Source organism: Chrysemys picta, chromosome 12 (genome assembly GCF_011386835.1).
Source record: "Chrysemys picta bellii isolate R12L10 chromosome 12, ASM1138683v2, whole genome shotgun sequence".
Classification (NCBI taxonomy): domain Eukaryota; kingdom Metazoa; phylum Chordata; order Testudines; family Emydidae; genus Chrysemys; species Chrysemys picta.
The window spans coordinates 35,524,857-35,538,692 of NC_088802.1; the positions used below are offsets into that span (position 1 = coordinate 35,524,857).

Genomic DNA, 13,836 nt, shown 5'->3' on the forward strand with positions numbered 1-13,836 from the left:
TCCCCGCGGTCGCATTTCTGGGGAACGGGTCGTTTGCTCACCTGGTTTCTTTGTTCCCAATGCTCAGCAACACATACTAAACCTGGACGGACCCCTGCTGTGTAGACCTTCCCTTTTTACCTTCCTGGCATCTTCCTGCCCCATACTGCACCACTTCTCTCTCTCTCCCGCTGAGCCATGCAGCCTTTTTGCTTGGGGCATTTAATTAGTCTGGGAGACACGCTGGAGTAGACAGAGTAGGGGGCCAAGAGTCTGGGTTAGATGAGCACAGAGCTCTGTCCCTCTCTGGCGTGAGGATCCAGATGTGTCCTGGCAAACCACCATACGCTCCCTGGTACACACTGCGCTGGGGAGAGCACTTGTTCGGACAGATGGTCACATGGCACTGTGATGCAGCCGCGTCCAAATGGCAGCGTGGCAGAGTTAGCAAATTGGCAGGGCCTTCCCCATCAGACATTTTCGGGCATGTCCAGCGTGGGTCTCAGGTCCTCAGCAGGTGTGTGCACTGCAGGGTAATGCATGAAGGCTGCAGTCCATGCAGAAGCCAGCATCTGCACCTCGTTCCCTGCACGTTCCCTGTCTGGAAATGCGCCACTGAGTATTAGGGGGAAATCGTATCTGCCTTGGTTTTTGGATTGAACATCTGCGCATAGCTACCTCCGGCTGGTCCCTGTGCAATGAACTGGCTCTCGGTGCACAGAGATCATCTGGATACAAGGAAGGTCCGCAAGTGGCATGTGATGGTCAGGTCTTGACCTGTTCTCTCCTCTGTATGGCTTAACCCCGTCCCCACACACATACCATAGCGCATGCAGATCTATTCAGCTGTGGCACTTCGGAGAGAGACGTCTCTTTGATGCGAGTCTGCGTTTTAACCTTGGGAAAGGCTGAGGTTGAAGCCAGGTTAAATAAATAAAAAATGGAGAAAAACAAAGCTCTGGAAGCTTGAAGACCTGGAGATGTGAAGTTCCCACAGGTCTCCTGCAAAATGTCTTGTGCGAGAAGCAACACACCAAGCTCAGCCATCCCAGGCCATCCCACACCGAGCCTCTCCGCCCCGCCCCAACTATGCCCTGCGCCTTTCTGGCACAGTCCTGCCTGGCACCAGGAACCACGCCTTGCCGATGGCCAGAATAACTGTATCAAGCCTTTCTGCAGTGTGTGGCCCGTTTCCCAGCTCCAGCCCTGCAGCGCCGGCCTGTACAGAGATCTCCAAGCTTTGTGGCAGTGATACACCTCTTACAGGATCAGAGACATGTAAATCCGGAGAGCCTGTGTGGCGTTAATGAGCAGCTGGCAGAGATAAGTCGTTGGCCTGAGCTGGTGGGATCACTCTGATGTTTCCACGACGCGTTCCATGGATCGGATGCAGACGGGTGGCAGAGCCTCTCTGCTGTTCGCAGCTGTGGAGGGAGCCAGCTGGTGCCTGGCCCAGCTTTGGCTCCAGGTAAATAACCAGTGAGCATCACCTGATGGAGCAGAGCAGCCAGCTGGTGCCACTCCACAGGTGGTTTGCTAACGAGAGATGAATGGAGCAGCTAAGTGCAGAAGACACTGAGGGGAGCCCCTGTGATGGCTGCACTGGAGAGCGGAGCTTGGGGGAACGCGGGAGCCGGAGCTCCTGTAATGCTGCACAACAGTGAAGTGCCTCTGCAAAGAGGTACAGGGACAGACAGCATGCTCCAGGCCTGCAGCATTTCTGTCCCTTGAGGCAGAGCTCTCACTGATCCCCTCTCCAGCTCCCCCCCCCCCCCCCAAACAACAAGAGGAACGTGGTAAAGGGCCCGAAGCAGGCTGGCTGGAAACAGCGAATCCAAGCGGTGATCAGCAGCGAGCGCCTTCACACCGGGACCCCGAGCCGAACACACCCGGGCGCAGAGGAGAGAAGCAGTCGCAGCGAGGGGAGATCGCTCAGCCTCGGATCACTGCCCTTCGTGTGGAACGCTCCGTCATCGGTGGCGATCAAACGGAAAAGCAAAGCACTGCTGGGCGGGTTTCACTGCAGCGATTCCAGAAAAGGGGGGTGGGAACCGTCTGGCTGAAATTCTCTGCAGCCGGCTGCCAAAGAAGCAGATGGGGAAGCCGGCTGGACTGCAGATTTACCAGGCAGGTAAATGTAGGCTTAGGCTGAGCCTCGTAAACATGCAGAGCCACTCTACCTCCAGTGTAAACCCACTGCCATACAGCCTCAGGCGTACTGTATGCACACAGGTACATGCACACACACCCCTGTCCCTCCCTGCACAACACCTGAATGCTTAGGCCATCTCACACACCAAACGCACACGTTCACCCACACCCAGTGTTGCCATTCCATCTCCAGGGCACTCTGTGGGCATACAGGGAGTTTGTCGCTTTTCTGGGCCTCCTTGTGAGCTCAGGGCCCTACATTCTGCATTTCTACATGGCCCCATCACTTCCCAGTCCCATGGGCTCCTCCCCTTGAGCTCAGGATGCCACCTCCGCAGAGGCGAAGGCTGAGCCCTGCCTCTCAGACAGGATAGCCACGGCCCCCACCAGCTCCTGAGTGGCATGTGCTCCAGCAGGCCACTCATTAAAACGTCTCTCGGGTGTTGGATAGGCCGCGCAGAGGGGAAGGGAGGGCAGCTGGGTAGGGGGCACCTGAGTCTCTTGGGGAGGCATGGGAGGCAGTTTGGGATTGTAGATTAAACACATCAGGTGGTACTTTGGCTAAAATGATCAGCAGTGAATAGCTAACACGAGTGGTGTGCCATTAGGTTTCAGAGTTAACGGTCATTTGGGATGAATGGGCAGTTTTTACCGCTTGAGTCTATGGTGTCAGGCTCTCTGCAGACTCAGGAGCACAGTGCCGCACTGGTTACATTTTGAAGTATTTTTCTCAACCATGAGGATTAGAAAGATTTTTTTAAGTATGAAAACTTAAGATTCTGGAATCTGGGGAGGTTGGGGAGGATCCTGTTGCGAATTCTGCAGCCCGAGCTTCCCAGAATCTCTGGGGCTTGACCCTCATCTGATTTGTAACTAACATTCGTAAAAATGGAGCTGTGTTGAGGAATGTAAGGTTGGGATAGCAGTGGGCTGCGGGTCAGGAGTGAGGAGCATCAGAAGAGCACGTGACTGTCTCAGGACTGGAATAGCAGAGGGCTGTAGCCCAGACTGAGGGGGCCCAGCACAGCTGCATTTGGGGAGTGCAGGACAGGAGATGCAGGGGTGCTGAAGTCGTCCTTGGGGTGTTCTAGCAAAGCTGCATAGGGAAGCTACACCCCACTGGCTGCTCACACGAGACAGGGCAGGGCTCTGTCACACAAGCTCACATACGTGGACCATGGAAGGAAAGCCAGCGATGGTTTGATGTTATTGGCTGGGATTTCCTGGAGTCCCTTAGAGCAACGTGTCAGGGAGCCAGTGATGACCCCTGGCACTGGCGGCCAGATGTTGCCGCTGTTGTTTCTCAGTGTGGAGTGTGGCGTTCCAGGGCTGCACTGACCCGTTGAGAAATGATCTGACTCCTCCCTGTCCGGGAGAGAAGTGAAAGGAGCTGGATCTCCCTCTGTCCCCATTGTTGTATTGTGGGCCTGGAGGCTTCCTCTGGAGGCTCTGTTCACCTGAGCTAATTGGCCCGCATGAGCTCTGCAGGCTCCCACGTGATCCTCACTCTAGCTGATGTCTAACGCTGCTCATGCTATTCCCAACCCAGCAGCTGAGCGAACGCTGCTGGCCCTCTAATGCTGTACGGTTCCTTCAGGGGAGGAGCCATGAACCCCGCCATGGGAAGGACTCTGCCTTGGGTAGCTTTGCTTCAGCCCCGTGGCCTAATACTCTGCCATCTAGAGTCTCCTGAGCGCCCTGGGAGGGCGTGACCGGTCTGGCATCCCGCTGGTGTAGCTAGTGGCCCGCAGGGAGACAATCTGGCACGGGATCTGAGTCAGGCTGCAAGAGGCGTGACAGAAAGCCCAGCACCTCGGATTTGTTTGTAACTGTGGCCATCTCAAGCCAGCTAGGCCTTTGCGGCCTCCTCTCCGGTTTCAGGCAGGGAGACAGCGCCAGGATTTGGGAAGAGAGGGATAGAAAAGCAGCAGAGGTTAAAGGAAACCAGCCCGTTGTGTGGGAGGGCTCTGTGTCCGGCCTCAGCGTGGCTGGGGCCTAGTGTGGTTGCTAATGGGAGAGAGCTATTACAAACCAGGGGATGAAAGTGACCAAAGTTGGGGGTGGGCTGGTTATCAGGAGAAACTTCTTCATGGTCAGATCTACGGCCGTGGAAGGGGTGGAAGCCCGATTGCCTTGATGGTTTCAGTGCAGACTGGGCTGGAGAACACAGTGTGCACCGTGACGATCCTGCACTGGAAGGTGAATCACAGGATTGGAGCGGGGCCCTCACCCAGGCAGAGGGATGCTGTCCCTGGTTGCTTTTCGCCCTGGGTGGGGTGCACCCTGGGTCAGAGCCACCCATGTTTAATTTGACTGTGGTTTCTTGTTTCATTTTTAGGTCCTCCTTGACCTGCCCACACTGTCTGAAGCAAAGCAACACCTTTGACCCCTTCCTGTGTGTCTCGTTACCCATCCCCCTGCGCCAGACCAGGTACGTGAACGCAGCACCGCTGCCTCTGCTCTGAGCTTGCACCCGCATCGGCCCCTGGGAAATGTCTTCCATTCCCACTGCGTCTCTCTCATCCCTGCCCCGCTCCTGCTCCCCCGGCAGGGTGAGGCCTCTGGCTACCCTGTGAGCCCACCCAGCGCAGTGTGCGGCGTGAACCATGTGCGGCTTGCCTGTCCCTGGCAGGAGACCTTGCTGCAGAAGGCAGAGGTGCTGGAACTAAGGGTGCTGGAGGTGCTGCCGCATCCCTTGGTTTGAAGTGGTTTCCATTATCTCCAGGGCTTACAGTTGGGGTCAATGGCTCTCAGCACCCCCACAAATACAAATTGTTCCAGTGTCCCTGGCCGAAGGTGGGGCTGCTCGCTGTGGGGGGAGGGGGTTAGTGTGGATGGGGTGTTGGAGTCTGTCTCTGGGTTCCAATCCCAGTGAGCTGGGCGGGTCCCATCGCAGTTGCTATTGGTCAGTCCACAGCCCAGACGCATCATACTACTTTTTGACCTAGGACTGGCAGAATGGGACAGCGGGGCTGGTGGAGGATGAGCAGAGCTGTGTGTGTGGGGAGCCCAGGGCTGGGATACCAGGGGGCTGTGAGTCAGGATTGAGGGGCACCGGTATAGCTGTGTGGGAGGAGCCCGGGGCTGGGATAGCAAAAGGCTGTGCGTCAGGATTGAGGGGCACTGATACAGCTGTGTACGTGAACCCAGGGTTGGGCTAGCAGGGGGCTGTGGGTCAGGAGCGAGGGGCACCAGCAGAGCTGTCTGGGGGGAGCTCAGGACTGGGAGATCGGAGGGTGATGACTGACATGTGCTGACAAAGCTACAGGGCAGACTGGTGGGTCCTTGGCTGGAGAAGCAGCAGCTTATTTTCAATCAGGACCGAGGTGCATCGGCTGTAGCTGGGCCAGGGAAACACTTGCAAAGCTGCCCTCCCTTCACTGCCCCGCACTCCCACTCTGCCACCCGAAGGGGACACGGCAACAGCTGCGCTCTCCCCAGGTCCCAGCGTGGGGGTGGGACTTCCGACTGTAGGCATTAGCCAATAAAACACCCCCAAACAAACAAACAAACAAAAAGTACTTGGTGTTTATCCAATGAACACCGGAAATGGCTATTTGTAGTTACAGGCGGCGGGTGATGCACTCTGCAGGGGAGATTCCTGAAGCACACTAACTTGCTGCATGTTAACAGGTGTGCTCTAAAGGTTGCCTAGTGCACTTTAACCCAGCACCGTTTGAAACAGTCCTACGTTAACATGCACCAGGGAACATTACCAAGAGATACTCAGTGCAGCACGTACAAAGGAAAACTCTCCCCCCCCGCATTTTTGGACAGCTGCATAAAACTCAAAATTTGCTAAAAAATACCCCCCAAAATGAAATGAATAACCCCTGAAAACGAGACGCCCTCCATGGACGCTGCAACCCCTGAAAACCAGACGCACCCCAAGGACGCTGCAACCTGTAATAGAAAGGTTCTGTTATGGGAGGTCAGCCCATTATTCTCAAAGGGCAGCTTTCGCTCCAGCTCCTTCATCTGTATTTCTAGAAACTCAGCTGGTCTTTCTCCGGCTTGGGCAACGCCAAGCAAGGAGCAGCCGCGAGGGTGTTTGAAAAGGCGCAAACCTGCCAAGGAAGGAAGGAAAGAAAATGAGATTTTTTATTGATATTGGTGAGAGCAAAACAGCCACTTTCTTACCAGTCAAATCCTCCTTTGTGTTCTGAACTAGCAGCCGTTTCCTACATATCTGCTGCCCCCATGCTGGCTCATTAGGACACAGATTACCGGCTCCTGTGATATCATTGCTCAGACCCCAGATCTTACAGGTGAGAGCCGAGGCCGTCCACCCGACAGGATTGACTCTTCCAAAGAGCCGTTTTCACACGTTGCAATCGATAATAGATCTAGGCGCGAACAGCAGTGTCAGCGCTGAACTGATAGACGTGACTAGTAACAATTCCCGAGGCAGGAAGTGTGTTTGGCAAGCGTCTCATTGGAGCTGCGAAGTTAACGTGCGATTAGTCGCAAAAACCGACAGCGGGAGAAAAATCTTGTCCCAGCGTGTCTGGGAGTCGGCTCCACCGAGCGTCCCGACCTTGACGCATCTGCTCCCGTTAGCTCCGCGGAGCCCGCACTGCTGGCAGGTTCTGTCTGGCTCTGGTTGCACAGCACCCAGCACAACAGGGTTCCCATGCGTGCCGGCAGCCCCTGGGGCTAGTGCGGTGTACTCCAGGGTGAGAGTTCTGCACTGCACCCACAAACCTGCCCTCCAGCCCTGCCTGACAGACCTTTACGGGGTGATGGGGGAAGAGGCAGAAGGAAAATGAAGTAGCTGAGCACAAGCTCGGAGCAAGGGGCAGCGTGGAGTCGTAATGTGGTCATTGGTTCCCCTCTTGCTCCCGGGGCAGTCACCCTGTACCAGGCGCAGATTACTTTCCCCTCCACATCGGATCTGCTGCGCTGGCCAGTGTGTGTGCGTGTGTGCCTGTGTGGGTGGTAGGGTGACCAGATGGCAAGTGTGAAAAATCGGGACAAGAGGTGGGGGGGTGTAATAGGAGCCTATATAAGAAAAAGACCCCAAAATCAGGACTGTCCTTATAAAATCGGGACATCTGGTCACCCTAGTGGGTGGGTGCATGCATGTGTGTGCGTATGTGTGCATATGCGTGCGTCCATGTGTGGGGGGGTGTGCATGGGGGTGTGTGTATGCATGTGTGCATCTGTGTGGGTGGGTGCATGTGTGTGCATGCATGTGCGCGCGTGTGCATGCATGTGTGCACCTGTGTGGGTGGGTGCGTGTGCATGTATGTGCATGCGTGCATGTGTGTGCGTGTGCGTGCGTGCATGTGTGCACCTTTGTGCGTGTGTGCGTGTGTGCGTGTGTGTGAACACACTTGTGCAGTCAAGTCTCCACCCAGCTGTGTGGGGGGCGGACTAGTGGCTACCTTTGCCTTGGGGGACAAGGGGCCACAGACGCTTTCCTACCAGCCTGTGTGGATGCATAGCCAAGGTCCTGGCTGGCTCCCCAGTGCCCAGCCCCACCTCTGCAGAGACGCCTGGAGGCGGTGGTTCAGGTTGTCCCAGTCTAACCCCTCAGGAGCGCCATGCGGGATGGGTGCAGCAGCTGGAGGGCGCTACCCAGAGACTTAGCAGCTGTGTGGGGTTATTTGTCTTGTCCCTGCACCCGTAAGAGCAGCCTGCGAGGTCCCGTCATAGGGCAGAAGGGGCCGTTAGACCCTGGCCTGACCCCTGCAGAGCACACGCTACAGGATTTCACCATTACCTCTGCGGTTAGCCCAGTCACTTGCCTCTACCCAGTGCATCTCTTCCAGAACAGCAGCCAGCCTTCCTGCGGAGACCGCAAGAGATGGAGAATCCACCTCTTCCCTCGGCACTGGTGTCCAGTGGGAAATCACCCCACTCTGCTCACAATGGTTTCTGATGAGATCAGGAGCTTTGTCTACCCCAGATGGCTCCAAGTCATGAGTCAGCCTCCCAAAAATCATGAGATAGGCTTCAAAAGTTTGAGTGTGGAACTAGGAATACGTCTGGGGGGTTGTTTGTGTGACCAGCTGGCTTTGGAGCCGTGAGGTCACATCCGGGCCACGTTTCCAGCTTTTCTCCACAATCACAAAGGCTAAGGACTAATTTTTTTTTTAAATCCAAGCTGAGATTCGCCTCTGTCCCCAGGACTCCAGGAGCTGGGGCTTTAAGAAAGCCTCCATTAGTGAGAGAATTGGCAACACGGCATCAGAGGAAAATTGCAACAAGCTGAGATTCTCCTCCGTCCCCAGGACTCCAGGAGCTGGGGCTTTAAGAAAACCTCGGTTAGTGAGAAAATTGGCAACACAGAATCAGAGGAAAATCGCAACAAATAACATTTAAAACCTCTCTAAGAAAGATTTAAAATAGGGACTAAGGGCACTGTTTTAATGGCTGCTACCACAGGCCCTCCCAGGCTTAGAAAGAAGGATTGCAGGGCCCCGAAACACAGATCAGTTCCTGTCTGCAGCAACCCAAAGCTCCCGTTGCTTGCGCTGTGGATCCCCGAGACAGCATTTATTAACAGAACTTGTATCACAGCCGTGTCTGGAGGCGTCAAACAAGATCAGAACCTCATGTGCTGGGCACCGCGCAGACCCAGAGCGAGACAGTGTGTGCTCCAAAGAGCTCTGATAAGACACAGAGAGGCTGAGAGGGGAAACTGAGACACAGAGACTTGTTTGAGGTCACACAGTGGGTCACTGGCAGAACCATGTCTCCTGACTCCTGGCCCATTAGCTCACCCTGCCTCTTAAACCAGAACTTCTCTCCATTCAGGACACCATGGCCCGCCCTGGGGCCTTGGAAGTTAGGGGGGAAATGTCTCTACTGGGTTGATCCAAATTCTGCAGAATGTGGTGGCCGTGTGAAGCTGCCCTGAGCTTAGGGGGTTGGGGCAGTCCTGCGCCAGGTGGGTTAGTGGGCCCAGTCCCAGCACCAGTGGGCAGCCCCTGCTGGCAAGGAACTTGGTGTATCAATAATGCCAGCTGGGTCTTGCGTGAGCTTACCAAATGCAGGCGTAAATGCCAGTAGGGTTGTGGGTGTACAGCAGAGCTGTGTGTGTGTGTGTGTGTGTGTGTGTGTGTGTGTGTGCACATGCGCATGCGCAGGCAGAGAAGCATGGGTGTGCAGTGGGTGTGTATACACATGCAGCAGGGCTCTGTGTGTGTGTGTGTGTGTGTGTGTGTGCACACGTGCATGCGCAGGCAGAGAAGCATGGGTGTGCAGTGGGTGTGTATACACATGCAGCAGGGCTCTGTGTGTGTGTGTGTGTGTGTGTGTGTGTGCACGCGCATGCGCAGGCAGAGAAGCATGGATGTGCAGTGGGTGTGTATACACATGCAGCAGGGCTCTGTGTGTGTGTGTGCAGGAGGGGGGATGGAATGCGGAAAGTGCTTGTAATTTACTTGGGCTAATCCCAATCCTGTTGCCACCAGCTTCTCAAACGGGCTGTTTCTGGGGAGAGAGTCCGTCAGCTCCTTCCGCCGGGCACTGGGACGCTGCACTGTACAGGCTAAGCCACTGCCTGCTTAGGCTGGGATTCCTTTAAGACCCACAGTCGCCTGGTCTTTTATACACTGTTTGCTTGCTCTGGTACCATTCCTTGGTGCAGTACATCTCTCATGCTCTGCTGCACAGCTTGGCTTCTGCAAATTGATATGATCATTGTTCTTCTAGGGGCTTCATTGACAGATTTAAATACTTTATAAACCTCTGTGGCGGAATGTGCAGAGCCCAGCCTGATCCCTCGTTGCCCAGCAGCGTCGCCGTGCTAAGTGATCCATTTCCTTGGCTCACTAAATATTGCTCATTGGCTTCGAGTCCTGAGGTCTGACATTTCAGGGGAGGGGCGGGGGAATCCCACCGGAGGGGGAGCTGATCCAAAAGCTAAAGGGTTTTGTTCCTGCGGAATACAACATTCCGTGTCTCTCTGTGCGTTCCGGGCGGGGAACTCAGGTGCTGTGACGGGCGACCTCCCAGCCCAGCACTGAATAGGGGGAGGGAGAACTCCCAGGGCGCGGGGTGATCTGAACACTGTGCCGAAATATATAGCTGGATGGATGGGGAGAGGTGTGTGCTGGGATAGACAAGTAGGTGGGGTGTAGATAGATAAATAGATGGGGAGCAGTGTGTGTATTGGGATGGATAGATGGGGAGTGGGGTGTATTGGGATGGATAGATGGGGAGGGGGTGTATTGAGATGGATAGATGGAGTGGGGGTGTATTGGGATGGATAACTAGCTAGATGTTTCTGGGGATAGATGGACAGGTGGATGGGTGTTTGTGTGGATAGATAGATAGGTGAGACCGTGTTACAGAACCTAGACCATCTTTGTGCTCCCCTCTGCCCTGCCCACCTAGCTCTGTTCAGGGGATCAGCCTGGGTATCAAAATGGACAGCCCCTGCTGCCTGGGGCACTCCCTGGTCACCACTGGCAGCTGGGAGCAACTGCCTGGCTCGAGGGATATGGGGCCTGTCAGCTCTGGGGAGTGGGCTCCCCTGAGGACTCCCACCCCCCACCATTCGGATCAGGGGACTGAAAGGCTGGTCTTGGAGCAGGGGCAGAGCACGGGGCATAGGTGGCCGTTGTCCTGGGAGGTCAGTGGGAGAGGGAGGATAGGTTAGTGGTGGCCAGGGATTAGGGTGTTAGCCAGGGATTTGGGAGACCTGGGTGCAAATCCTTGCTCTCTGCAACAGAACTTCCTTTGTTTCCTGGGGCAAGTCACCTGCTCTCTCGGTGCCTCCGTTCCCCCATCTGCACAATGGGGATAGCAGGGCTGCAAGGCTGTGGGGAGGGTGAAGGCCGCGAGGTGCTCTCAGGCTGTGGTAGCGGGGGCCTGCAAGCTGGATGTGCCCACCTTGGATCGCACCGGGCTCTGTGCATTCCTGGCGCCTGCGTCTCTGCCAGCGAAGCCCTCCCTTGAGTTCGGCCCCTGGCAGCTGGCTGCCTGTTGACCGGTTTGGCGCTGAGCTTGTGGAGCAGGCGGGGACAATCAGTGGAGACCTGGGCTGTTTTACGCAGGCAGCCGGCGCTGCCTGGGAGCCGAGAGCTGCCAGCGGGGTCGGGGGGCTGTCTGCCATGCCGAGCGCTGCCTCGAACGTTATCTCCCGCCGCACGGTGAAGGCTCTGCCCACTGAGAGCTGTCCCCGAGAGCTGGCACTGGTGCTGTCAGCCCTTGGACGATAAACCTGCTCATTCAGCTTAAAGGGTAAGGAACGAGGCAGCGGCAGCACAGCACAGACAGGCAGCAGAGGGCACGGACGTGTCTCCCGGGGCAGAGCGGGAGGGGACCCTCTATTTCACTGTTGACAGGCAAATGCCACGAGTGCCTCTGCACAGCAGTGCTATTGTCAGCCTGCCCGGCGCCTCGGCTAAATGAAACGTAAGTGCTGCAATTAGGGGACGCGCTGGAGAGAAGCAGCTCGCCTGCCTGCCAGGCTGGGCTGAGCCCGGGGACAGGGAGAGCTGGGAAGTGCATGAAAGGCAGGCTGCAAGAACATGTGTGGTAAGAGCCAGTGAGGGCTCAGAGCGTCACCTCCTCCTGGGCACGGAACCCGCTCCATGCCTGGCACCAGCCTGCAGTGAAGAGCCGACCTGGCTTCTTTATTCCCTAGGGAGCGGGCCAAGCTGGGGGAGACCTGGGGGCGCTTTGGCTTGGGGTGGAGCTTGGCAGCTAAGGGCTCCTGCCTCGGGGGTTCTGGGCAAGCCCTGGTCTGGCTGGCTTTGGCCTCAGGCAGGGACCGGACGCTGGTGCATGTGTTGTGAAGCATCCAGGCCGTCTTGTCCTGGCTCAGCCGCCAGCAGCTCATGAGGTGTTAACAGAGCCGCTGCCATGAAGGGTCTGTCTTCACTAGGGAGTTAGCCCGGGTGTTGCCCCTGAGTCCCCTCCGCCCACACACAACCACCTCTCACTTATATAGAAATGCTTCCAACCTGGGCTAGCTGGTCTGGCTGGGGGTGGGTGGGAGCCCACATGCTGCTTTCACTGGGGTTGGGAACCCCCTCCCCACTTTGCAGTGAGGACCCAGGGTAAATCCCTCAAGTGCCATTGGTGCCCCCCCATTCCACAGGGGGGCCAGGACAGGCAGGTTCTCCCACAATCCCCTGGGAAAGACGCAGAGAGTGGCTCTGCTCGCTGCAGCCCAAAGGACCAGGACATGTGCCCCAGAAGTCCCAGTGACACACACAGGTGAGCGCAGTAACTGGGGCAGGGCATTGCAGTGGGGCTGCTCCTCATTTCCGGGCTAGGCCAACCCAGGGGCTCCCGCCTGGTGCAGTGCAGACATCCCCCAGGGGAGCAGAGGAGGTGGGGCTGCCTGCATGGACTCCTAGGGCATTTCTGTCTTACTGACAGGCACTGCGCCTGGGAGGGGCTGAGTGCCTTGCAGAGCAGGTCTAAGGCCACGTTGTCTCACTCCTGAGGCTGCAGCATGGCTGTGTGGGGAGGCACCGCAGAGAGCTGGGAACGACACCAAGCGGTTCAGAGGCTGGGATTCTCCTGATGAGGGATGGCTGCCCCGGCCCACGGCTCTTGCTGCGCTGAAGATCAGAGCCTGCTGGGAGCAGGTGGAGGGCAGGCACTTACCCGGGCGAGCAGTGCGTACTGGGAACAGGCCCGGCTCAGTCCTCGGCTGGCTGCTGTAGTTCATGTGTCTCTCTTTGCTTGGTGGCAGAGCAAAAGGAACAGCACCAAGAGCGATGTGGTAGGACTCCTACCCGTGTCGGCTCCTGGAGCGCTGACGGGGAGTCCGGGCACCCACCTCCCCATCTCCCTTAGCGAAGGACAGGGCTGGGGCTTGGGCGAGGGAGGCAGAGGGTGAGGAGCTCTCCTGGGACAGGGGGGACGGATCAGGTGACCTTTGGGGTTGGAGGTGACCCTGGGGCTGGGTAGCTGAGGCGGGAGCTTGGCAGGGGGGGAGAGGTGAAGTTGGGTGATGCAATGGGGTGTTCAGGAAGTGCAGGGTGTGGGGGAATTGGGGCTGGACAATCTGGGGGTCTGAGCTGCGGGAGGCGTGGGAGCTCAGGAGACTGCACTGGCATTTCCCCTTTGAAGGTCTGGGTTCAAACCCAGCTCAGTGTCCCAGTGAAATGCATCTGACTGTCTCAGCCCAACTCCAAGAGCCATTTGCCAGCCTCCCCAAGCCACGGATCTCCCACCTAAGGAGACGAGTGACAAGGCTATTTCTAGCCACACGCAAAGGGAAATGCCCCACAGGCTGACATCTCCTCAGGCTTCCTTCTCTGGAGCACCCACTGCCCCAAGATTGCCCTGCACAGACCCCCACCAGGACTCAGCCCCTCACTCCGGGCAACAGTCACCCCATGCAGAGGGGCCTCCGCAGCATTTCCACCCTCGCCTGAGGGGCGTAAGGGGCTGTGGTGCAACAAAAATGAGAAAACGTTTTAAAAACAGGACCTGTGAGAAAGGTTGAAACAACTGGGCATGTTTAGTCTGGAGAAAAGAAGACTGAGGGGGGACCTGATCACAGTCTTCAAATATGCTAAGGGGCTGTTCTAGAAAGGACGGGGATCAATTGTTCTCCATGCCCACTGAAGGAAGGACAAGCAGTAACGGGCTTAATCTGCAGCAAGGGAGGTTTAGGTCAGATATTAGGAAAAAGCTTTCTCTCTCTAAAGGCAGTTAAGCTCTGGAACTAGGCTCTCAAGGGAGGTTGTGGAATCCCTGCCACTGAAGGTTTTTAACAGCAGGTCAGACAAA

General features: G+C 56.6%; 1 protein-coding gene across 2 annotated transcripts in view; it reads left to right on the forward strand.

Annotated features, from left to right (window-relative positions):
- USP43 (ubiquitin specific peptidase 43) overlaps window positions 1–13,836 on the forward strand; it is a 177,036-nt gene that overhangs the window by 102,969 nt on the left and 60,231 nt on the right. For both annotated transcript variants that reach the window (XM_008164005.4, XM_024101740.3), the window contains exon 4: window positions 4,469–4,561. In XM_008164005.4, the coding sequence (XP_008162227.3) occupies window positions 4,469–4,561 (93 nt within the window). The remainder of the gene's footprint in view (window positions 1–4,468; window positions 4,562–13,836) is intronic.